The 27,648-nt window shown below is 40.9% G+C and overlaps 1 protein-coding gene across 1 annotated transcript in view; it reads right to left on the minus strand.

The window, feature by feature from the left end:
- CHSY3 (chondroitin sulfate synthase 3) overlaps window positions 1–27,250 on the minus strand; it is a 151,571-nt gene extending 124,321 nt beyond the window's left edge. The window contains exons 1-2 of the mRNA XM_413966.8: window positions 26,332–27,250; window positions 24,774–25,057 (exon numbers count right to left, since the gene is read on the minus strand). Of these exons, the coding sequence (XP_413966.4) occupies window positions 24,774–25,057; window positions 26,332–27,034 (987 nt within the window). The 5' untranslated portion in view covers window positions 27,035–27,250. The remainder of the gene's footprint in view (window positions 1–24,773; window positions 25,058–26,331) is intronic.
- Between the last annotated feature and the right edge of the window lie 398 nt (window positions 27,251–27,648).

Consider the following 27,648-nt stretch of genomic DNA (forward strand, 5'->3'; position numbering starts at 1 on the left):
TCATTGACATCTCTGCTGAAATGCATCACCCACTGCCTGTCTTACTGTGCTCACATGCTCTGCTTGGTCTCCATAAACATTCAGCAGGTGACAGTGAACATCAATGGATGCCATTTTTTTCTGCATGGACAAATTCAATGACATACCTTTTATCCACACACACTTCCAGGTCAGATGCCATTCTGTCAGACTGCTCCTCTTCTGCCATCTGTCACTCATCAACAAAAAATAACAGCATATTGTCTGGTTCACCCTCTACTGTTATACCACTGTAATCCATCTCTAACATCACGGGTCAACTTAATAAAATAGAAGGCATTACTTTCAGAGCAGCCCTTGTACAACCTGAACTAAGCTACAGTTTAGAATAGAACATTTCCTTTGGAAGGGACCTTCAAACATCATCACATCCAACTGCCTGAGCACTCCAGAGTTGACTAAAATTTAAACTCAGTTAAATCTCTTGAATACTTGAAGGACTAGGGCATGAACCACTTGCCAGGAAGACTATTCTAGTGGTTGACCAGCCTCACAGTGAAGAAATTTCTCCTCACATTCATTCTGATCCTCATCTGGCACAGCTCTGTGCCATTCTTGTACATTCTGCAATCAGTTCCCTTGGGTAGCAGATGAGCATTTCCCCCCACTTCCCTTCTCAGGGAGCTGTAGAGAGCAATGAGGTCTACTCTTGACCTCCTCCAAACTAGACAGCCAGGTGTGTTCTGCTTCTCCTCATAGCATATGCCTTCCAGCCCTGTTATCAGCTCTGGGGCTCCTTCTTTGGACATGCTGAAATCCCTTAACACATTTTTAACATAGTAGAAACCAGAAATGCAGAGAATATTCAAGGCAAGGCCACAGCAATACTAAAGAGGGGGAGAAACATGTCTTCTGATTGTTTAATGTCACCCAAAGTGCATCGCACCTGCAAAACACATTGACATGCGTTATATTGTCTAGAGCTATTGACAAAAGCTCACTGTAAAGGACCATAACTGTCCTTCTACTACCTATAGACTACAACTACATTTCCCCTTGAAATTAGGCATTAACCTTCCACCACTGAATAGAGGATAACAATTCTTCACTAAGTCTAATGACCATGACTAATACAAACCAGAGTGTGACTTGCTTAATTTGCAAGGGGAGCATACTTTTGGTTCAACTTGGGATCCCCTAGAAACCTGAAGTCCTCTTCTGACTCTTCCTTATCCAGTCCCTTAGAACTTTGCAATATTTTTTGTTTAACTCATGAGATTTGTGAATGCCCAATTCTCAACTGTCTCAAGGCTGCTATCATGTTTCTCTTTAAAATTGTTCTGTACTGCACCTCACTTCTGCTTTTTCCTTTCCCTGCTAATTTGCAGACGGTGTTTTCCTCCTCAGCAACCAGGCTCTGATGAAGATACTAAACAATACTGCATGCAGTGTTGGACACTTTGTGTAAACCACTTTTCACCAAACATTAGATAAACATTGAACCACAAATTACTGCCCACAAGGTACAGTAGTTCAGCCATTTTTCAGGCTACCTAGCACACTGTTGATCAGTGTGCTTACACATTCAGCTTACAAATGAGAATGACATGGAAAAGTCAAGCAGTCTTCTAAAGTGAGAGCATACTCAATCCAGCTCCAAATGCAGATGTGTTCTTAAAATCTGTGTTAGGATTGCCTGAAGCAATTTCACCACTTAGAGAAAACATAATACTCAGACTATCTTGTTACTGTTTTCATCATGCGGTTTTATTGTATTTCCTGCAATAACGAAGAACTGTCTCAATTCAAACCATTATATGAAATGTTTTTTGCATCTATTCTGTTCTTCTGCCTTACTAATGAACTGAAATACAACTCATTTTGCACAGGCAAATGAAAACAAGTTTCAGTGCTTATAGCAAAGAATGCATAAATCCTGTTTGGAAGCTAATTTGAACGTTAACTGCCTTTAGGAAACCAAGAGGCCTTTTCCCAACTGTGGTCAATTTCTGATGTAGTCAAAGCAAATTATCTGCACTTGCAGTTACTCTCTGAATGTAAAGAATATCATCATGAGGTAAATATGCAGTCTGAGTCGGAGATCTTCCTTTTTATTCCTTTTGAAATTCTAAAATATCTCTATTTTCTTCAGTAATAACAGAACAAAATTCAAAATGTATCAAAAGCACATTTTTAAAGCATTTCTTCATTTTTAAAACGCTAGATAAGATGCTTTTCTGCATAGCTACAGTTTAATAAGAGAAAGTTCTACTCACACAACACAGAGACTTGAAAAGACAAGAACTACATTCACACTGACATTGAATAGAATACTTTAAAACAACTATAATGAAGTGTCAAGAAGATGACAAGTTGAAATTACACAAAATGACATATACAATATTTGTTTACTTTTAATCTGTTGGGGGTTTTTTGGTGTTTTTTTTTCTTTTTTCTTTTTTCTGATTGTATTTGATTATGAAAGTAAAACTAGCAGGAGAATAGTTTTGCCTAACAACCTTTATAGAGAACATCATCATGATAATACCACCTTGATAACATCATCTATCCTAAGCCTGGAGAAGGCTCAGGAGGGATCTGATTGATGGTATGTGAGTATCTGAAAGGAGGTTGTCAAGAGGATGGGGCCACACTCTTGTCAGTGGTGCCCAGAGATAGGATGAGAGGCAGTGGGCACAAACTGGAGCACAGAAAGTTCTGACTAAACATGAGCAAAAAGGTCTTACTGTGAGGGTGACAGACAACTGGAACAGGCTGCCCAGGTAAGTATCTCCTTCCCTGCAGATATTCAAAAGCCACATGGGCATGACCCTGGTTAATGTGCTTTAGGGGAATCTGTGTGAACAGAGTGCTGGACCAGGTGGCCTTCAGAGGTCCCTGTCGATTTCAACTATTCTGTGATCTTTCAAATAGGAAGGGAAAAGGCACAAAGTAACTGCTGATTATGAACTGAACGCAATAGAAAAAAGTCCTCTGATCTCAATGGCTATATCACTGTCAGTAATTAATCTCATTATTTGCAGAAGTTAGAATTCAAAAGACTATCACTACTGAAGGTATACTGTGAAGTGTCTATCAAACTCCAGTCGTTTTCAACTGAGTTTAATAACAGTTAATTCACTGCATACTAGCAAAAAGACTAGGTTTACTCTCCATCCATCAAAACTAAGAAATTGGATCAATGCGCACTTCAGTAAGTATATAAGCTAATTACTGGCTTTAGTCCACCAATATCCACTTACATTTTAATCACAAAAAGATTTCATCCCTCATTTTTGACCAAGTTTAAAAAAAAAATAAATCGACATCTGCAGAAGTAAAATCTTAATAAATCCTCAAAATAAATACGAGAAAGGTAAATCTTTTAAATTTTATTTGGTATTCACTCTTGCTTAAATTGCTATAATAATAGATTCGAAGCCAATTTTCTACAAATCTCAGCAAGCTGTTGCATAACCATCAAATTACTAAGCATAGTAGGAAAACTTTTATAATTCAAGAAACAAAAGGAACACTTCCAGCAGCAGAGGGGAAATTATAGAGTTCTTTAGACTAAGGAATCAGTAGAAGCAATAAAAATTTTTTTAAAGGACAAATGCTATCCACTGTGGTACAGCTCATAAGAGCTATGAATACAAGCTAATTCAGTTAACACACACACTTTCTACTCAAATTAAGTATATTATTTTAGTTTTTAGTTTTTAATAAAGAGTGAATCTCCATAAGCACCAAGTAACGATATACTAAAGTTCAGTCTACCAGCAAGGCTGCCAAAATGAATACAGTACCTGCATCGTAACTTGTCAACAGTAAGGCCAATGGTGTTCTGGGCTCCATCAGAAGAGGGGTGGCCAGCAAGGACAGGGAAGTGATTGTCCCATTCTACTCTGCCCTCGTGAGGCCCCATCTGGGGTACTGTGTCCAGGTCTGGGGCCTCCAGTACAGGAAAGATGTGGAGCTGTTAGAGAGGGTCCAGAGGAGGGCCACAAAGATGACTAGAGGACTGCAGCAGCTCCCCTACAAAGACAGGCTGAGGGAGCTGGGCTTGCTCAGCCTGGAGAAGAGAAGGCTGAAAGGAGACCTCATTGCAGCCTTCCAGTATTTAAAAGGGGATTACAAATAGGAGGGGAATCAACTTTTTAAAAGGGTAAGGCAAGGGCAAATGGTTTTAAGCTCAAGAAGGGAAGGTTCAGATTGGATGTTAAGGGGAACTTCTTTACAGAGAGAGTGGTGAGGTGCTGGAACAGGCTGCCCAGAGAGGCTGTGGATGCTCCATCCCTGGAGGTGCTCAAGACCAGGCTGGACACCGTCCCAAGCAACCTGGTCTAGTACCAGATCTGGAGGTTGGTGGTTCTGCCCATGGCAAAGTGGTTGGAACCTGATTATTCTTGGGGTCCCTTCCTACCCAAGTCATTCTTTGATTCTATGATAACAAACTCTTCCATATATTCTATCACCACGTTTGTTTTAATGTATCTCATTAGCTGAAGGACAACTATTTTTCACAAAGAGCCACCTAAAACTCATGTCACATATCTGTTCAAGGCAAATTCTGTGGAAAAGAAGTTTGGAACAAGAGACTGCATGAAGAAATAACAGAATAAGTACTTATACATGCATTCAGAGAAGTTCATGTTCATAAAGAGTAAAAATACATGCGTATAGACACTCCTCCAGCACCTGCACAAAATAGAGTATCTACCACTTACAGACATAGAAATCCTGCATCTAGTAAAAAACATTTATTTACTTAACAGAGAAATTCAAAACTATGGTTACACAAAATCAAAGCTGACACAGTTAAAATTAATATGAATTTTAATTTAAAGGTGAAAGTAAAACCTTGGTTACATGAGTGAAACAGATAATGTAACCATGAAGAACTCAAGCGCTCAGATGCTGAACATGGAATCATATCTTACAACTGACCAAAATACTGCATTCTTTTCCTTTTATGTTTCTCAGTCAGATTTATACACATTAAAAAAAAAAATCCAGAAAAAATGAAATGCAGTTTCTGTAATTTAAAACAAACAAACAAACTCCACAGCTCATTTTGTTAAAACAAAATGACAAGAAGGATCAGAGTTCTTTCCAGAGCAGCAAGGAATAGCAAGACCATGTTATGTCACATACATCCTAGATACTTTAAAATAGTCAGATATTAATATATATAAATTTAAAAAATCCTGAGCTACACTCAGGTATAAATGTTCCTGTCCCTCTTTGGCTGCCAAAAAGAAGAGTCCTGCCTTTTCCTTGGTATTCTGTATCCAGATGAGAAGATCAGCATTTCAACATCCCTTGTCTGCATCTCCCATCATTTCTTCACGCTAACAAATGCAAAGCTAGAGTACTTTAGAAGTTGTTCTCCATATCAGGTTATTAAAATCGAAGTTGCTTTTCAGTAAGATTACTGAAGGTAGTTGTTGAAAGAACAACTAGAAATATGTACTTTAAGCTACAGATCTATGAAAGAGGACTACATGCAGCATACGATCTACTGGACTAAAATAATAAATAATGTCCAAAAGAGTATGTATCACAGAAGCAACTGACTGGAGTTTGCCAAGGAGACTGCTAATGCAGCAAAAAGATTAAAACTGAAAGAATGAACAAAAGTACATTTTGCATCCTTTATTCTTTTGATAGTAATTTTCCATAGGAAGAGAAAAAAAAAGCAGAAAATAAAACATTTCATGCAGGACACAACATATCTGATGAGCAGAGGGAAAAAAATACATGAATTTAAAAATCCAGATGACAATTTTTTTTTTTTTTTTTGCCTTAATAACTAATTAGAGGGTTTACAAAGATCATAGACAGTTGGCAAAAATAAAAGCAGATTCCAATAATTATACCATCTAAACTTTAGGCAGTGAATTTGAATCATATCATGTCTGTAGACTAACAGGTACTAAGATTCACAAAAAATATTGTAAGGTATTTTTAGTACAGCACCTAGTTTAACACTCCTTCCATGGAGTACGCATGGATTTTTAATTATAATGCTATAAAATACAGACATTTCTTCAAATTATTACATAACTTAGAATCACAGAATCATACAACGGTTTGGTTCGGAAGGGACTATTAAGACCATGTAGTTCTAAGCCCCCTACTGTAAGCAGGGACTCCTCCCACTGAACCAGGTAGCTTCAAGTCCCATCCAGCCTGGCCTTGAATGATTCCTGGGAGGAGGCACTGTCAGCCTTCCTGGGCAACCTGTTCCAGTGTCTTACCATCCTCACAGAAAAGAATTTCTTCCTAATAACTAGTCTAAATCTACCCTCTTCCAGTTTAAAACCATTTCCCCTTGTTCTGTCACTACACGCCCATTTAAAAAGTCCCTGCCCAGAATTCCTGTAGGCCCCCTTCAGGTACTGGAAGGCTACTATAAGGTCCCCCTGGAGCCTTCTCTAGGCTGAAGAGCCCCATCTCTCTCAACCTGTCTTTGTAGGGGAGGTGCTCCAGCTCCCTGATCATCTTTATAGCCCTCATTCGGACCCACTCCAACAGCTCCTTGTCCTTCCTGCGCTGAGGACCCCAGAACTGGGTGTAGTACTCCAGGTGGGGTCTCATGAGAGTAGAAAGGCAGGATCACCTCCCTTGGCCAGCTGGTCACACTTCTCTTGATGCAACCCAGGATAGGGTTGGCCTTCCAGGCTACAAGCACATATTGATGGCAAACTTATACACTGTTACTTTGAAAAACAAAGTAGTTAAATCACTTCTAACTTAAGTCCTGGACAGATTGAGAGGTCATACTGTCAGATCTTTCTCCAGAGATCAAGCCCTGTGTTATGCCCCAAAGCACTGGAAGCCTGTGGGAAAAGGTGGAATTAAGAGACTTGACAGAGAGATGTTTATGACCTAGACTCAGCATTTGGACAGAAGAGCTTCACTTCTATACCATGACTAAAAAGTAATGGCTGAAGTAAAACACAAACCTGCCATTTATTAAATGGTTGCTACTCAGTAAAATGCCTACAAATGGTTTCCAAGAGTTTATTAGAAGTCAACACTGTTACAATTTTATACTTTTTTTCTCTCTGCTGTTCATTACAAATGGACTCACACCATGAATTTTTACAGAAGAAAACACCCAGTACCCACTTAGAGGCAAACCTAGTAAAATGGACACCTTCAGTGACCGGTGAAATAACCAGGTACTACGACCTGGTGTTTCAAGCTAGACATTGACAAGCGAATGAGGCATATGTGAACACTCTAAAAGCATAGAAGATAAACTGCATCATCATCCTACCACACAGCTTGCCATTAATGTTTTTATTTTTTTATTTAATAGTGAAATGTTACTCCATTAAAGGGAATTTAAGGGAAAAAAAAGAACAACAAAAGTGGAAACATCAGTAATGGCAAATCACTATAAAACATACCTTCAAAGATAAACAAGATACTTTCATTAAGGGATTACTGCTTTTATTTGCACAGCTTTGTTCATTTTGTGTTGATTTGGGTGTCTACCCCTGCTGTTGTAAGAACTAAAATGACCTATATTCAACAAATCTGGAGAGCTGTAAAAAAATTCATGATTTAGTAAAGCTTCTTATGGAAATGGCTGACTTTCTTTTTAAAACTACAACTGAGCAAATTCTTCGTTCACGTTTCATTTATATTAGGTACATGCCCTCAATAAATACAGTCCTTTAAAGAATAACAGACAGCACACTAGCTTCTGCCAAAAAATATGTCACATCATAACTACAGATACTTTAGTTTTGCCCAGAACATCCCATCACCACTACCATTATATTTCAAACTGACTGCCATTTGAAGTTATTAGCATTTAATTGTTCCTGCAGTGCATGCCTTCTTCATATACTTACAGGAACCCCAGCTAGATCTCCTTTTCTGGAAAGCTTCATCTTGTTATCAACTCTAACAGTCCTCTATTTCAAGGTCCTGCCTCAAAGTCACACCTTTCACACCTGACTTGACATATTTGTTTTCATCCCTTTCTAGAAGACCACATTTCTTTTTCACTTTTTGCTTTGTATCTTTCACATTCTCACTTTGCTCTGAATACTTTTCTCCTCCTCTATACTGGAGAAGACAGTGATGTTCTTCATGTTGTTGAATGAAGTCCTCCTTAACATCTTCTCATCTCAGGAGTTCCTGCAAAAGTTTTCAAACAAGCACCCTCACTCTGACTGCTAACAATACTTACAGTTTTGCCTTCCATCTCCTCATCTTCAGCTCTGATCAGGCAGATCACACACAACCCCTCAACATGTGCACTGCTGCAGGGGTTCTGAGTGCACACGGGGCTACGGCCTTCTCACCTGGGAAACAACAGCATTGCTTATCACAGACTATTTCATGTCTCACTGAGAATGGATACTTAAGTGCAGGTCACAAAAAATATGAACACGGAAACATTGTATTGGATGGAAGTCCAATCAGTTCAGCTTTTCTAAACGGCAAGAATTCCTCTAGATACAAAATGAAAATTCATGAGCTGCCTAATGATATATGACAATAGTGTATCACTTTGTAAAGAGATTTAAGTAAGCTGACCAAAAAACAAAAGAAGTTAGACAAAGACTGTCAAGTAGGTTAACATGGAGTTTCTTTGGGTCATTTGTTGACAAACCTAAAACTGTTTTCTGAAGACAGCATCTCAACAATCGCTACTCTAAGTGCTCCACTCTTCAGCAACATCCAGAAGCATTCACTGAGAATGGATTCAGGAAAGTGAGAACTCCATAAGGCATTACTTCTCTCAGACACCCAACATCTTTCATAAATCTCTCATCCAATTAATGTTGAGAACTAACCACATCTCACTGACAAAATCTGAAAGATTTGGAACAGAGAACATGGCTGCCGGCATTCAAGAAGAAATTCTAGGAAAACATACATTACCATGCTGAAAGCATTGGTGGTTGACTTTGTTAACTAGAGAACATTAGGGACTTAATGCATATGAAACCATTAAATATGCTTTCTAAAAGCTCTTCCCACCCTCATTCTAGACAAAGCCTTGAGATAAGCACCCCATGATGATCACACTATTCAGTTTTTGAAAACTCATGATAACAAATGATGTCCATCATGTGCAGAACACAAAAAAGTCACCTAGTGCCCATGACAAACTCACTGACTGTATCTGGCCCATAAGCCAAAGGCTTCACACTTGCAGCCACTAGAAAAATGCATAACAAGACAGAAACTTTGATCAAAACAAAGCTAAACACCTACGTGTGCTATGGTCTCTGAGCTAACCCCAAGTTTTATGGCTATTGTCACCCTTCCAATGCCAAAGTGGCACCAATAACACAAAATTTTGTAACTAAAGACAGAACAGCAGTTAACAGACATCAATGTGAAAAGATACCACAGCTTTATATCTACATCTTCAGTTAGCCTCTGGAAAAGGTGGATTCTGCAAAAACTCGTGTTTTTCTTTCAAGAAAGCTCCCAGAGCTAGCAGAAATAGACTAATAATACAGTGAGCAGACTGAGTTGTTTGCTTCATATTAGTTACAGGACTAATGCAAACCCTCAAGACACAGGCATGATCTGAACTGCTTAAGGAGTACAGATTCAGCACATACAATATTTATAACTTATTACTGAAGCTGAAAAGCTCTGCATATTAGAATTAAAGCTGGTATTTTTAGAAATTAATTTTTAAAAATTAAACAAATGTTTAAGTTAAAGTAACTACAACTGATGTACAACTACAGACCTGTTCCTGCAGTAAAATTTGAGATAAGCTCCTGAATGACTATTTGTTCCTTAAGCATTCTTCCTGTCTTAGATTACTCAGTGTAGCACCATCTACAAAATGCTGTATAATTTATTCATGCTTCAAAAAACTTCACAGTAAAGGCAAAGGCTAATCTGCTTAGCATGCCCATGCATAATATTTTTATTAAATACACATTTAAATGAATTTAATGAATGTAATTTTGTTGCTAAACTTAAAAATAGAGCATTCATATTGCACTTGCATTATTTTGTAAACATCTCATCCCTACTTTTACATCAAAAAATAAGTCAGATTCTGCTAACTTCCAAAAAAATAAAAAATTCTTCTTGATTCTTCTTTCAGCATACAGGTCTCAGCACTAGACCAGAGATCAACTGAATACAGTGGTTACAAATGCTATATACACACTATGAAAGCCTCCTACGATAATAGTTAGAAAAGAAAAAAAAATGCACTTCTTTCAGATAAAGGCTACATAATTTTTGGAAATCACTGTAACCTCCTGACAGCTACGGGGTGACATGTTGGCAAGTCCCTTCACAATGCTCATTCAATGTACCTGCAAAAAGAACATGCACATTCAACACAGTCAGCAGGTTCAGCTAAGTGTCATTACATATCTGAAAACTTGAAGAATATACCTATCCAGGACTAGAAATTTTCATTCTGCTTTCTATTTTTCCACTTAGTATGCATGACGCTGTAACATCTTTCCTAAAGAATGCATTTTCAATAGGCAATTTTCACCATACACATATTGTTTTCTTGAGAGCTCACATTTACCAGGTCCTTATTTTCAGGAGAACATGCTTTTGAATAACCAAAGGCCTCTTTAAAAATAAATAAATAAATAAATAAATAAATCTTTATTTCACTGTTGTCATGTCAGGAAATTAGCTCAGGCTACCACATTGTACAGTACCACACATGTACTGGATTGCTTTCCTAGCCTTTTATATATATATAAATATATATATGTATTTACCTATGTGTATTGAATCATGAGAACAGCTTTTCTATATTGTAAGAACAGCCTTCCGTATAACTTGAGCAGGTATAAACAGAAGGACAGAAGGCTTGTGTAAATGTAAGCTCAAGAACAGACTGCAGAGGAAGCTGCAGAGTTTGTTGTCAAGTTAACGTAAGAAAGTAGAATAGATGTCCTATTTTGAAGATAGCATGGCAAAACAGATGCCTCAGCTCAATGTAACATCCGTGGGAATTAGTTTGGGCTGCCCCCCCCCCCCCCCCTTAAAAGCTTGGAAATTTACAGTGAGAATGACTTCATCCTTCATCCCACGACCACCAGAGATGTTAATTATTTCTTGGAATTTCTGCCCATGTCCTTGGAATGTAATGAATATGCATATGCTATGCCTTCAAATATGCAGTCGCTGCTTCTCTCAGTGTGTATGTTCAACAGGAGCAAACCGCCATGCACCCAGCACTGTCATCAAGAGAATATCTGCTTGACATAACTCATTGGTGTGTCAAGTTACTTTGTCATTTTTCTTGGCTTCATATATATGCATATGTATTTATAAACAGACAAACTTCTTCAACTTACAGTTCCTAAAACAATTAAGTGGAGTTTTCCACTTCTTTAAGAATCAGAGCATTCATAAACAGCACATACAGGATTTTTGTTTTTTCCAAATTAGGTAAGAAATCATGGCATGAAACATTCCGCACTACACAGTTTACATACTTCAACCAGAAACATCAACTCTACCAAAGAAGTCCAGTATTCATTCAGTATTTGCCCTGATTGCAATGGCCACATAGCAAACACTGGAAACTACTGCATGTTCATCTTCCATAGATGTTCAGCTTTGGATTCAAGTAACTGATTTTAATAACAAGGTCCTGAGATCAGGAGCTCAGGTGGGTCTAGGGTTTGAACATATAGGGGTTAAATAAGCTAGCTTTGAAAACTAGGAAGGAGAACGACATCTCAACATTTCATGGTCAGCTGTGCAAACACAAAGAAAGGAACAATACAAAATGAATGGCTTTGACCAGTTTGAATGTACCGTAAGAAGGTCAGACTGAGGAAGACTTCTGACTTCATCCCCACGACAACCAGAGGGAGACCCCTACTACGGACAACACATGCACCAGGGGAGGGGCAGTACGTAAATGAATTTCCAGAAGGATAATGAATATGTAGATGATTTCCAAGAATTCTGCTGAATATGTATGGAGTTGGCATACAAATTTGTAGCGTTTTTGCTTGCTGGTGTGCAATTTTAGTGGAGTGATCCCCCTTGCACCCAGCCGGCCAAATAAACATACCTGCTTTATAACATAACCGGGTTATAGAGTTTGTTTCCGCATGTAAGTCCAGTGTTTAAAGATAGTCCTTTCAGATCATGTGGAGATTTACAGTAAGTTACATACTTATTTAAGGTATTTTCTACAAGAAACATCTAAAAAGAAATCGCAAATCACAGAGACCAAAGGCAGCTCTCCTGTAAGATGAACTGAATAATCAGAATGAATAGCAGTTCATGTCATGTGTGATTAAACTCTTTGCAAGATAAAATCTTTCTTACACACTGATCATTCTTCTCACTGGAGGTAGAATTAGACTTGTAACAACTGTGAGTGTTTTTCATGTGGCATGTAATCACACAATGCAGCACACTCCTTCTCCCACTGCCACAGCATCTGCCCTTGCTGCGTAGACCATTAGGCTAACCTTTACAGGTTTCTCTTTATATAGGGAAACATAATTTTTATCTCAAAAAACATCGCATTTAAGACAGCATAGTTAAAAAATGGTGACATGACTAAACATGCAACCTCTAAACTAGTGAATTTTAACATATATAAAACACTCTGCTAGTCAAAGGCTCAATATTTGAAAATAGTTGAAGATGACACTGACCTAGCAGTATCAACCAAATGCAGAATGATAATGAATGCACAGCGTAATGAAGCCTTAGAGATGGTAAATATAATCCTGAGTTGCAGGAATGAAGCAGCTTCCAGTAGAAGAAACATTTAGTGCCACAGTAAAAGTTACAGATGACTTCTCATATACAGTCCCACACCTAATGTTGATCACACGCAGTAAAAATTTAAAAAGTGACTGAAGGTGACTGAAGTAGGTGAAAATAAAGGTTACTGAAAGAACGAGAGAAACATAAAGCACAGATTCTGCTGCCTAGCAAAAATAAGCTCTGTAACATTTATCAGTATGAAGGAGTAAGCTCAAGGGAAGAAACAAGAGCTTTCTAAGGTAAATAAAACATGGTACAAGAGCAAATGGCTGTGTATTTGTCAAACAGAACTTCAAAGGGAAAGTAAAGAAGCTACTTACTGAAGCAATCAGATTTTCACAGTATCCCTGTGGCACAGTTTGCCTGTGGCACAGTGCAGGTAAAAAGGGAAAATCTACTATTTAAATGCAGCACAATATAAATGGGAAAGCTGGGAAGTGATGCTCGTACTGGCTGAATAATCGGAAGTCTTCCCACAAGAGTCCTTTTATTTTCACAAATGAAGAGAAAGAACAAGTCTCCAGGTGTAAATGCTAGAGAAGAAGCCCAAGAACCAAAAAGTAAACCAAGCATCAGCAAGCCTGTAAGGCGGGAGGGAATTTTTATTTTTGAAAATATGGTAGAAAGTTTGTATGCCTTAATAGAGAACAAGAAAAAAACTTAAAAAAATAAAGAATATTACTCATTAAATGTGTGTGTTAGCTGTGAACAAGACAAAAGCAACAAAATGTCTCTACACCATAATTCAAGCATCGATTAGCAGCACTAATTAGCAGCATTTTAAAGATTGAATTTTATTCAAGAAAATCAATAATACCTTTAAATATCTTTATATATTCAAGATCAGGAAGGAGAGAGAATTTCTGTTGTTTACATGGTAGGGAAAAAGAAACACACAGAACACAGGTTCAGAAATGGATGTTTTTCAGTGGTATGCAGAATCTTTTTCCCCCTAAAATACTATTTATAAGTAATTTCTGGGTCAGTTTTGGTTACTCAGGAGAACAAAGAGCTGCTGTGTGATAAATACATGTTCTAAAAACAGTCCATGATATATTTACGCATAATTTTATTAGAAAAAATAAATTATTCCCAGTAAGGAGCTGCAAACATATTTACAAAGGAAGATTTACCAACACATTGTCAGATGATATGCTCCAATACGCATCCTTTAAAGCAATCAGAACACAATAAATCAGGAATACATCAGCACACAGCCCTAGGTTTTCATGAGCTTAGACAGCGACACCCATGTAAGCTATACAAGAATACCCAAGAATTGGGCTTCTTGCATCAGGTAGTCCTTCAGCAACCAACTAAACCTTAAGCAACTAAGAAATATAAAAATAGGCACTAAATTATTTTTAATTATTTCCATAGAATATGGGAATAAACGGAAATATCAACCTATTAGACATAAAAGTACTCATAATCTGTACTGATGAACAGAAGCCAAAAGAGCTCTATTGAACATCTCTCCCTATTTTATCCTCATTTTACATTTACCCTCAGTGAACGAAGTTTGTTAATTACACTATAAAACATTAAAAAAATATTTTGAAACCATTAAAAAACCAAACAGAGTAACAACTTATCCTATCCTTGTATTAATCATTAAAGCTTCTCTTAACTTAAAACTGAAACTCTTTACATAGCAAACATTTTACTTATTTACCTGCATGACTATCATGGATATGACACAAAAGAAAATAATTACTTAATTTGTAGAGGGTAATACCTAATCTGCCAAGATCTGTATTTTAACCAAAATGATTGATGCAATTATGGCAAAAGATAAACAACAGAATAAAAATCAATAAGAAAAGCACAAATCCCTTCCTTCTCTTACTTCTCTCCTAGGCATCATCTTTTATTTTCTTTCAAGCTATAAAGACCACAAACTGCCTCTACACTGAAGATAACACAGGTATTAAAACTAGTGAAATTATCAGCTAGTTTGCTTCTATCAGCAACTCTACAGTTTTAATGCAGAACCTTCAAATATATCTTTTCAAAGGTCACTTCCAAGGAAAACAGAATATTTTCCAAATAATGTTTAGCAATGGAAAATAAACAATGAAGTTATTCTAGTAAAATTATGATGTAGTACTCAACATTCCAATTAGCAACTGCAGTTATTTTAAGCCCTTACGGGAAGCTCCCACAGAGATACTTAAGTACATTTTCAAATGCAAAAGTAGGCATCACCAATATTCAGATACATTAAATCTTTGAGAGCTCCCACTTTATCAATAATTATTCAACTAATAGCATATAATAGAATACATTGGAACATACTCAGATTCCTAACACGGTTGTTTTGAGGGTGTCAGTTAGATTTTCCCCTTCTGAGCTAATGAATTTTTGTCAGTATTTTATCAGCAGCATCTACAGCTAATAGAAATCCTATTCAGATCAGTATGGGAGCATAAGTGCTTTTACATTCCTCAGACACGCCTGTTTTATGGCAATATCTCACGAGAGAAGTCTTGTGAGGATAGAGCTCCCAAACACAAGGCGCTGATTCAACAAAAGCTATTCCTAACACACCAACCTCAATGGAGGCGTATCAGTCTACTGTTCCAACTTAGTTTCTTCCAGCAAATCCCCCTCCTGGTTCTAGCACAACGCGCAGAAAGATAACACCACCACTGCTGCTCTAAGCATTGTCATGCTGATGAACTAGGAAGCCTGGACTGGGCTGGATAGCTGGTGAACACACTCAGACTGATGACCAGTCAGTCCAGGTGGACATTACAGGAAGATGACACGTCTCCCACATCTGTCCCCATCAAAGAGCTGCCATCACCAAACATACATGCTTACACTACAAGAAGAAGAGGAATTTAGAAGCAAATCTGAAGCTAGGTTCACTCTCAATTTTAGAAAAGTAGAAAAGCCTAATAAGACAGTTTCATTTGACAAAATGTTTTGTCATCATTTAACATCTGTTTTAGTTAAATTCCCTGATTTCTATAACTAAGACTCATGTACTTTAGAAAATTTTTCACACAACCAATATAAAGTTACTGAAAAAGTCACTGACTGTTATCATAATCAAAAATAGGAAGCTGTGTACTTCAGGCAGTATAATAGCTCATTGGTAAGAAAGTCTTCTTCGGTGATGAAAAGTTATTATGCTAACAGGCACACTATGGTCAAGAAAAATGAAAAGCCAAAAAGCTAAAATGAAGCTGGAAACCAGAACATATATATGTACATAAAAAACAGAATGGCATTGATATAACTGTAAAGAACAAACTGAAAGATAAATTCCTAAGCTTTACAGGAGTAAAGCTGCAATAAATACCTGGAACAGCTTAAAAGACAGTGGAAGATCCATATTTCCATATAGAGTGGAATACCATATTTCTTTGGCCCATCTGCTTTCATCCCATTAGGAGCTTCTGTACACACGCAATACCCAAAAAGGGCAACACCAAATCCCTTCAGATGTTAATTTGTTCTTGACCAGTTGTTTAAAAAGAAAAAAAAAAGAAAAAAAGAAAAAAATAACACAAAAACTTAGGGATTTTAATGTCATCTTGAAAACAACAACAAAAAAAATCTTCACAGTATCAAATGCATAAAAAAATTGAAAAAACTACCCCATGCACAAAATGATAATCCTATTTCAAAAACATTAAAAGGAATGCTGCAAGTTTCCAAATCAAATATTTAACCACAATGTAATTTATAAAAACAAAAAACCAAAAACACCTAACTATTTATTAAGTCCCTCAGCCGCCAGTATTACAATTTCTTGTTTAAACTATCACATTCCAGAAGACTTAAACTTTTTTTTAACATTCAAAAGGAGTGAGCTTACTAAAGATAAAACTTCAAGCAGTGTGGAAAATGACTGTGGAAAACATGACTGCAAAGCACTCAGCTAAAATAAATGTAAAAGTAACCTTCACTTTCCTAGGTTTGTTTGAAGACTAAATTATACATAAAACGGCATTCAGAAAGCCTATGTCAGTTACTCCTCCAGAATTTCCTAAAATTATACCTCCAGCTGAAGATGTTCTTTGTTTGCTAGGTATATGCATGTTTTAAAAGATTTCTTAAAAGCAGAGCAAAAGCCTTTTCTAAGTATAATAGCTAGGAAGTCCAGAATATTAGAGCTCAGGTGGAACTACACATTTATTTGCTGTCCAGTTTCTAATAGATACTGAAAAAGTAACTAACCTGTGGACTAATCCTCAGCTTAAACTATTAGCCAGAACTGGTAAAAAACATCAAAAGTCAGTATTCTCGCTACGCTTCAAATTAAGAAATGTACTTTTAAAATATTTTATGTTACATAATTAAACATTTAAATAAACATATATTACAACAGCACATAAGGACAGTAACTCAAAATACATATTTTCATACGAAACACCCCAGTAACTAAAAGCACATTTAATTAGTACTTATTTCAGTTAAACTCTTCTTCTTATCAACTTCCAGTTTCTTTTTCTGAGCTGTTTCTGTTTTAGCAGAATCTCACATCTTTTGAGCTCATCAAAGGATGTGAAACTGGAAAGTCAGAGCAAAGTAATCATGAGATTTTCTAAATCCAAACAAAAACAGATATAAAAAAAAACAATTTAGAAAAAGTAACAGAACTCATGAACTCTGGGGGTTGAGAGGAAGCAGAGACATGGTGCCTCTGCCTATTACAGAATCACAGAATGGCCTGAGTTGGAAGGGACCTCAAGGATCATGAATCTCCAGCCCCCCCACCCCCTTCCACAGGCAGGGCCACCAACCTCCACATTTAATACTAGACCAGGCTGCCCAGGGCCCCAGCCAACCTGGCCTTGCACACCTCCAGGGACGGGGCATCCACAACCTCCCTGGGCAGCCTGCTCCATGACCTCACCAATCTCATTGTAAAGAACTTCCCCCTGATATCCAACCTAAATTTTCCCTCCTTCAACTTAAAACCATTCCCCTTTGTCCTGCTGTTACCTACCCTTTCAAAGAGTTGACCCCCCTCCTGTTTATAGGCTCCCTTTAGGTACTGAAAGGCTGCAATTAGGTTACCCCACAGCCTTCCTTTCATCAGGCTAAACAAGCCCAGCTCCCTCAGCCTGTCCTCATAGGGGAGATGCTCCAGCCCCCTATATCATTTTTGTGGCCCTCCTCTGTAAGAGCTCTCTGTCTTTCTTGTACTGAGGGCTCCAGACCTGGACACAGTACTCCAGATGGGGCCTCACAAGGGCAGAGGAGAGAGAGACAATCACCTCCCTGTCCCTGCTGGCCACCTGTCTTCTGATGGAGCCCGGGATACCATTTGCTTTCCAAGCTGCAAGAGCAAAGTGCTGGCTCATGATAAGTTTTTCATTCATCAGGAGCCCCAGGTCCTTCTCTGCAGGACTACTCTCAAGGACTGTTCCTTCCAGTCTGTATATATGCCTGGCTTTCCTCCCGCCCAAGTGCAAAACCTTGCACTTTGCTGTGTTGAACCCCATTAGATTCACCCAGGCCCACCTTTCAAGTCTGTTGAGGTCGCTCTGAATGGCATCCCTTCCTTCCACTGTGCCAACCACACCACCCAGCTTGGTGTCATCAGCAAACCTCCACCACTGATGTCATTGGTAAAGATGTTAAAGAGCACTGGTCCCAAGACAGACCCCAGGGAGACACCGATTGTTACAAGCCTCCACCTGGACTTAATGGACTTAAAGGACAACCATTAATCACTGCCCTCCGTCTGTGCCTTTCAACCAATTCCTTATACATCGGGCGCTCCACCCATCAAATCCACATCCCTCCAATTTGGAGATATGGATGTGGTGGGGGACCATGTCAAAGGCCTTGTCAAGTTCAGGTAAATGACACTGGTCACCTTCCCTTTGTCTACCAATGCCATCACTCCATCATAGAAGGCTACCAGATTGGTTAGAGTCTTTAAAAGTATTGCACACTCTTTGAGCAACATTATACCATTTAATTTAGTTAAATCAGTCTGTGACACATAACTCGTCTGCAAAAAGGCTCAAGCAATACAATCAAACAAAACACTTTGTCAGAAGCAATAAACATGACAGAACTTGTAAGTGTGGAAGGGAAGTTTATACTTCAGAATACATGAAATAAAAAGATTTTGAAAATGAAAATTCTAGGAATAACTTTAGAAAGTACTGCTTTCCAGGTGCTTTGGTTGATTTGATTTTAAAGTAAAAGACAGATAACAGTTTCAGGGTAAAAGGCAAATGAGTCAGGGTTTCCTAGCACGTTGCTTTATAGATTCACTTTAAGCACAGAATACACTTTTGACCCTAACCATTTCTTGACTAATGTGACAAGCACTGCCAAGAGATGATATGATGGGCTTAAATGAGATGACTGTTACAACAGTTGTATCACAATTGCATTGTCACATATTGAACACTATTTTTAAACACACTTTTAACAGCTAGCCTTCTGCACTAGATTCTTACGGAAGTATTGCCCCAAATATACCAATTGCACAGAAGCTCTGAAAATGTATTTTTGATAAAACAAGAACACAAGAAGAAAGCTGAAAATGTTTAGGTTTAAATTCCTATATAGGTTGAGAGATGATTCAGCATACCCACATACAGAATGAAAAATAATTTTAAATAATTTCAGAACTTTTCCTACTGTTTTCCTCTTGTACGTCAGTGGGGCGCTTCAGTAATTCAAAAAAGAGTTTTAAGAGAAAAGCCTTTAAAACATACAAACATTCAAAACATTCAAGACTAGAAAGCTGTTACACAGCCCACACAGCAATGCACATAAATACCTACTGGCATCTTAGAGGAAAACATTACAAGGAAAGCAGCTATGCTGTGTTCACATCCTGGACATTAAATCACATGCACTTACCCTGTAGCACCTGGGTGACTCAGAAACAGAAGTCAGAATTACACAGCTGCACGCTCCAAAAACCTTCAAGCAGTACTTCCTGTCAGGGTGCTCAAGGAAAGACAGGACATCCAATTTGCAAACAACCCTGAAACTCATGAGCAGCAAACTCTCTGTCAGACTCAGAAGTAGCCCCTTAGCTCTAGGGTCCATAGCTCTCTGTGATGGGAGGGACGACAGCTGCAGACTTGCATGCACATGCACATACCTCCATGCTGGATGTGGGTAACACTGTCTTGAGTCCCTCACAATAGAGATACCAGGACACCAGCACCTCCAGCTCTTGCAGTCCTGCTGAGCCACATCAGGAAACACTGAAGGCCCTCAGTAAAATGCAAGTATGAGGGATGACTGCCTTCTCATCACAAACCTTTTCAACTGCCAGCCAAACTCCCTGTGCAGAATGACTGAAAGGAGGGAGCCATGTGTACCCAAATTCCCCAGGAAGAAGAGCAAATGGTTGACTGTAGATATCTCACAAAGCCTACACAGTGCTACAGGAGCACATGGCTCAAATAAGGACCATGTGGAATAAGAGAAGAATGACCCAATTTCAACACTACAATTACTGCAACAGGATATTTGTTCAATGACTTCTTTTTAATCTGGCAACATGTACACACAGAAACACTTTATCAATGACATAGATGATGGAATCCAGTGCACCTTCAGCAAGGCTGCAGGTAACACCAAGCTGAGTAGTGTAGCCGATACACTGGAGGGAAGAGAAGCCATCCAGAGGGACCTGGACAGGCTGGAGAAGTAGGCCCATGAAAACCTAACGAGGTTCAATAAGGCCAAGTGCAAGGTACTGCACTTGGGCTGGGGCAATCCCAGGTATTTATAAAGACTGTGGGAAAATCTCCTTGAGAGCAGTCCTGTGGAGAAGGACTTGGGGGTCCTGGGAGAAAAGAAGCTGGACATGAGCCAGCAGTGTGAGCTTGCAGCCCAGAAGGCCAACTCTATCCTGGGCTGTATTAAAAGAGCAGTGGCCAGCAGGGAGAGGGAGGTGATTGTCCCCCTCTACTCAACTCTTGTACGGCCCCATCTGGAGTACTGCATCCAGCCCTGGGGCCCCCAGCACAAGAAAGATGCAGAGCTTTCGGAACGGGTACAAAGGAGGGCTTTGTACACACCAAGACGATGAGGGGGCTGGAGCACCTCTCCTATGAGTAAAGGTTGAGGGAACTGGGCTTAATTAGCTTGCAGAAGAGAAGGCTCCAGGAAGACCTCATTGTGGCCTTCCAATATTTGAAGGAAGCGTATAAACAGGAGGGGGAATAGCTGTTTACAAGGGTGGACAGTGACAGGACAAGGGGGAGTGGTTTTAAACTAAGACAGGGGAGGTTTAGGTTGGATATCAGGAGGAAGTTTTTCACTCAGAGGGTGGTGATGCACAGGAACAGGTTTACTAGAGAGGTTCTGGATGCCCCATCCCTGGAGGCATTCAAGGCCAAGCTGGATGTGGCTCTGGGCAGCCTGAATGTGCCAGTTTTATCATACCTTAATCACCACAGCATTGCCAAAACTGCAGAATAATTAAGACATAATCGAAAAACGCATCAGAACAAAGATGGATTTCCAGCAAAAAGCAAGGAGGAGATGACCTGAGCGCACACAGTGCTCCATCAGTCCCTCCTGCCCATGCTGGGGCAGGGGCACTGCATTGCTGCCATAGCTCGGCTGTTGGTCCTGACCTGTAAGATTGTACCAGCCTAATGTTGTTCTCCCAGACACTGCCGAGCACTGCTGCCCCTTTGTCCCTCCATCAGACAGGGGCAGGGGTTTGGATGGTTCACCCTCACTCCAGTTCACCACCAGCATGCACAGCAGGCAGGGCCAAGCAGAATTGCTGTAGTGGGCACCCACTGCCCACCGGCAACAGCCACCTTTAATGCTGACCATGGGCACCTGACAAATGGCAGCCCCGGGGCAGGCTTGTTTCTCCTCTGCTCCCCACAAGTGCCCCAAAAACTCTGTTATTAGACTCACTTTCTGAGCAAACCAGTGACTAATTTGTGATTTAAAGAGGAGGAGCACTGTCAGCAGAGACAGATCACCTGAGCCATAACTCACTTGGCATGTGGGAGACAGGTTCTCAGCCCTGGCTTCATACTGGGCACAACAAGGATTACACTCCAGAAAATTACTCTCCAAGCAAGAGTTACTCACCGCAGGTTCATATACTTCTTCTTTTCCTGTTCTTTCTGATGGAAAAAATACTCTTAAAATAACACCATAGTCCTTTCCTTGCCAGCCAGTATAAGTGTAAGCCAATACAGGCATACAAGCAAGCACAACATTCTGGCTGTACCTCTACACAGAAACAAGACAAACCCCGAGAGGCAGTCAGGTTCACCTACACCATCACAGGCACCTGGCAAAGATCAAGCACCTTGTGTTTCCTCATGAGTTCTTCAATTTCTTTCATCTTCAACAACAAAAAAATCCAGTAACAAAATGATGTCACATAGATACAGCTTTATTCTGGAGTTTTTCTATTCCTACAAATCTGAATGGAATTGTTCCCAGTTCATATTAGTCTTCAGCTACACATGCAAACCTCAAACCTCCCTAAAAACAGTGATGTTCATAAAAACCTTGCAGCCTAGCAGGACTCAGTTCAGTACTTCAGTACAAGAGGACTTCAAGACAAATGTGGAACACACTTTGTAGTCCATCCTAGACACAGTCTTGGTATTTACATAAGCATTTGAAAAAGTAATTCTCCTTTTCTGCACAGGAAAAGTATAGCTGATTAAAGCAGCAGTGGAAAAGCACACAGTAAGAGTTTCAGTGACTCAGGAAAAGAGTAAATCCCTGTCATGGCCTAATTTAACAACCTGCAACAACAGAGTCAGTTCAGGTATCATATCAGACTTCTTTCAACAACCAGCTACACAACACAAAGGCATAAAATGATGCCCAAGCACAAAATCAGTTTGAGGACTCTTTGCTTTATCAAAGTACCTAGAGCTTTTTTGAAACTGAAACATTAAATTTCCATCTCTGCCACATGGAAAAAATAAAATTTGCTCCAAAAAACTCTTGCAAAATGTACGCCTAAAATAACATGATATTTCAAGTTTTTAAATATGCAGAATGTACATATTCATGAACAGTAATCTTAATTAATAAAGCAGCCTGTAAAAGTTTTAGTCTACTCCAAAATGCCTCTACATGGAGGCAGAGAGGTACCTCCAATTTCTCATGCCTCAAAATGGATTGGTCTGGGCTGCTCTCTCAGCATACTCCATTCCCCTTCCAGGCAGACTTAATACTGGGATAGTACTCAAAGAAGCTTTGTCTTAATCACCTGCATCTTCAGGAGGATCTGCTGCACAAGCAACAATGTTAAATACTCTTGTAACAAACAAAAAAAAAATGGTCAGAAATTAACAACTATTATAACAACTAATATATTTGTTCTCCACTTCTTCATTATACAGAAATAGGGCCTCCACGAGCAGACAGAATTCAGGACTGGCGCCACTCTACTCCAGACTCCAAACAAACACACAGACCTGCTCCATGAAGTTAACATTTTCAGGCCCCAATCTTGCCATGAGGACCTGGGCAGTCATGTCATTCAAGTCTCCAAAACCGAAAAAAAGCAGACTCATATTTTGCTTTATCCCACTGGAGCAAAAATTTATCGACATTCAATATTAAAATAAATTATAACCAAGTTATCATCACTTTTCTTCCCAAGAAGACAAAACAGCAAAATAAAATAAAATAAAAAAATCCAAACTTCCAAGATAGTACTGTCAAGTCAAAATTAGAATTCTAATATCTGATATAGATAAGCAGGCACTGAATGCCTGTAAGGATTTTAAAATGAACTTTCATAGGCAAAGTCCAAATATACCAGAATATAGGATTAAGCTACCAGTGCTTAAAAGTCTGATTAAGAACTACTAGTACAACATTGATCCCCATCTGCACAATAAATACCTTCCCTGCTCCAGCAATGCAGCTGGTGTATTTTATCACATTTCAATTCAAATCACTTGTTGAAGTAGTCTTTAAAAACACATTTCTATAGTGGAATAAGAGAGAAGATTTCCACCCCCTAAATCCATATTAGGAATTTAAGCTTTACTGTTCTTTCATCATTCATACAGTGTAGCCTACAAAACCCATTTTTAAACACACACCTTTTTCCAGGCCTTTCAGAAAAAAAAAAAAAACACTAATGCAGAAAAACAATTATTTTTCCTGACTTTTTGTCTTTAATATCAAGCAAAGATTGATATTAAAGAACCAGTCAAAATAACTAAAATTCTATTCATCGTATTAACTATCACTCTTCACCCTTCCCGTCAGCTGCACGCTCAACCTATGTTAATCTGCAAAGATGATGTGGCCATTAACCACAATGTTTGTAGTGAAATAGCCCTGATTCCTAGTCACGGCACCACAAACAAACTTTTTTGGAGCTGCAACACATATTTATTTAGAAAATGTTGCTACTGAATGAAGTCATTTGTTCCCAAAAGGACCTCAGCATACTAAGATTTGTTGTGCTGTGCATGTCTGCAATAAATTTAAACCCTGAGTAAAATAAGTTCACTAAGTAAAATACAGGCAGTATAACAAATTTCCTATCTGTACAAGAAAAAAAAAATTCCAATTTCTGCATTTGCCCATCAGGATTTCTATTCAAATGCATCTGAATAATTAAGAAAATACAGGCCATTCCTCTTCACATACCACAACTTATTTTATGAATCTGTGCCATAGAAGAAAATGACATACCAGATGCTTATATAGGAATGATTTCTGAAAAGGTCCAACTTTAACATTATACATCAAATGGCGCAGCATCCTGCCAAGGGTTATTCATAGAAAATCTACAGGTAATGCTTTAGCAACTTATCACATAGCAATACTTACAACATGGCTGCTCACAGATATAAGCTACGGTAACCATCAGTACATGAAAACTGAAAAATACAAGTAGAAATAATAGATGCTTGCGGCCACATGCTATGAATGTTTTCCTACCACTTTTCCTTGCAGCGTGCAGTTTACATTCTAATGCATTTATTAAAACCTAATCATGGTGAAAAGAGATGGCAGACACACTGCAAGATGCAAAACGCTGTAACAAACAACCCTGTGGGACAAATCCTGTTACTTACCTCATAGGACCAAACACACTGTGTTCCTCCAAATCTTCGGACACACCTGCCCACCTCCACGTCCTCATGAGTGGTGTACATCTCACGAAGGCATTCACCTATGTGTGGCACCATCCTCCTCAGAACCTCCCGGCTGAAGATCATTCCTGGTCCTCCCATGCAGAAATTCTCTCCAGGCTCAAGACCCAGCTTCCCAAGTTCTTCAATGTTACCCAGACCAGTCTGTCCCAAATACAGAGGCTTACTGCTGTTCAGTGAGCGAAGAAACTCCTCCAGTTTTTCACCTGAAAAAGATAAAAAGACCACTGCTATCTGTCTACTTAGTCAGCCATCTGTTTTCCTGCATCTCAAGCTTCTTCTCTGAAATCTAACAGGTACCTTAGACTATCACAGGAAATGACCTCCAGTGTAGTATCCTTGGACAAGTTTATACTTCTCAGGCTTTTTTTTTAAATGAATATCCTCAATTAATATTTCAATGGCATTTTCCTATAGCCTGAAGAAAGAATATGATCAAAGTCTTACTCTGTTCAGCCAGCACTGAGGGAAATCATTCTCTTGCTAGTTTAAAATTCTCTAATGTGAGACAATTTGTCAATATAGTTCTAAGTTGAGGAGGAAAAGACACTGAGAAAAATGTCAGGTACTACTTTTGATGAGGTTGATTTTGGAAAAGATGAGCGCAAGCTCAGATTAAAAGAAATCTTTCATACAGAATAATTTTCTGTTCTCCCCCTTGGAACATGGTGAAAATCCAGCATTTTCCTTTAAACAGCTTACCAATTTTTGCAAGAAATGTAACTCAGCATTTTCTTGAAATGTAGAGTTGTCAGATAGGTTTAACTTGGACCCAATTAAAGACGGGTTCACTACAACTCAGAATTAAGCCCAAAGACAACAGCACCAGCTTTTACTTCTGCAACCAAATCCATGTAGGTGTGGTGTGTGTAAGCAGTTCAGAGATGAATGACAGCTGACAAGTAAGGAACCTATTAAATGACTCAGACAAACCAAGTGACAAATAGTGTGCAGCTACCTCAAGTTAACTTTCTACAGTTTGTACCACGCTCATAACCCAGGTTTATGCCTCTGCTTTGCCATTCCTCCCTAGGAATAACAAATAACAGCAGTTTTTCTCTTATTATCACAAAGCAACTTTTTTCCTTAGGCAGTGGCAAGCACATGCCAAGAGGGAGAAGGTTGCAGAACATCCTTAACTAACGGTGTTACCACACCCATGCGGCACCTGGGCCAACACCTTCTGGACACGCTACGAAGCACAGCAGCAGCTTTACAGGTAGACTTCGGGGTCTGCTCGGCTTGCAGTGCTACTCAGCCATGTGAGAATTCCCACTATGAGTGAAGACACCGCCTCCGAGGAGCGCCACACCGCAGCCCCCGTGCTGAGCCCGACCCTGCCGCCCGGGGCTGGGAGACAGCTCCCGCCGACCGGCCCCTGCTGCCCCGCCACTGCCGGGGGGGACGGGACGGCCTCTCTCCGCGAAGCCGACGCGATGCTCCCCTGCCTCCCTCCAGCCGTCGGGCCACCCGCGGTCACCTTTAATGTAGACGTCGTCGTCCGCCCTCATGAACCACTCGTACTTGTCCAGGTAGTGGTCGTGCATGTACTTGATCATCATGAAAGACTTCTTCTGCGGCGGGTAGGAGTCGTCCACGCCAGGCAGGGCGACGACGGGCAGCGGGGGCAGCCCTGGGGGTGCGGCCGAGCCCTGGCTGGAGAAGAACTCTACGCGGCCCGGAACCGAGGGCGCCCAGGTCCGCTGCGCGGCCACCGCCCGGCTGCCCAGGTACTTCTGGGCCGTCATTACCCCCACGTAGAGGAAGTTGCGAGGCTTGGCGCAGCCAGCCGCGCCTCCCCAGTCACCGCTCCCGTTGCGGCTGCCGCCGGGCCGCCCGCTCCGCTTCTCGCCGCCTTCCTCCTCTTCCTCCTGCTCCGCTTCCCCGCCGGCGGCGGGGCTGGACACCGTGCCGTCCTCTGCCGCCGGCAGTTCCCATGGGCTGCTCCGCACGCCCGTGCCGCCCAGCACCGCCGCGGCCGCCGGCTGCTCGCCCGCCGCGGCGGCGCCCCCGGCCGCCCCCGGCCCCGCCGCGCGGCTGTAGTAGGAACAGAGGCTGGCGCCGCGCCGCTTCTTCTCGTTCATCTCGGCCACCCGGGGAGCGATGAGCCAGGAGGCGGCAGTGAAGCCCAGCACCAGCCCCAGCACCACGCTCAGCCAGGGTCTCCGCGAGCGCGCTGCCATGGCGCGGGCGGGGCGACGTCCCCCCGCCGCGTCCCGCCAGAGGCGACCCCCGTCCCGCTGCGGCTCCGGGTGAAGCGGCTTCGGACGCGGCTTCCTTCCCGGCCGCGGTGGCCACGGCGGTTGCAGTGCTCCCGAGGCAAACTTCTCCGGGCGGGCGGCGACGTGGGCGGTGGAGAACACGCAGCGTCCCCTCGGCTTCGCTGGCACCTTGTCACTGCCGCGGCTGGTCCCTCCCCGCCCCTCCCACCGCTCAGCCTCCTCCACACGGCAGCTGCCCTCGCTTGCCGCTCCGCTGCATTCCTCTGCGGCTTCCGAGCGCCTCACTCCGGAGGACGCCGATGCCCAGCCAGAGCCGGGGAAGTTGCGACCCCGCCACCGTCGCTCCGGAAGGAAACGATTTTTTTAGGTCTCCGCCGAGCTGCCCCGCGCCGTAGCCCCGTCGCTGGGCCCGGCCTCCAGTGCCCCGCCGGACCTCGGCGCCCCCCAACGGCTGGGCCCCGGGCAGGCATCGGGCGTCAGCGGGGCCTCGGCTGTTCGCCGGGCGTGGCTGCGCGTCATCCGAGGGCGGCGGCGGCGGCGGCGGCGGGAGCATCCTGTGCTGTGTCTGCCCCAGA

Source organism: Gallus gallus, chromosome Z (assembly GCF_016699485.2).
Source record: "Gallus gallus isolate bGalGal1 chromosome Z, bGalGal1.mat.broiler.GRCg7b, whole genome shotgun sequence".
NCBI lineage: Eukaryota > Metazoa > Chordata > Aves > Galliformes > Phasianidae > Gallus > Gallus gallus.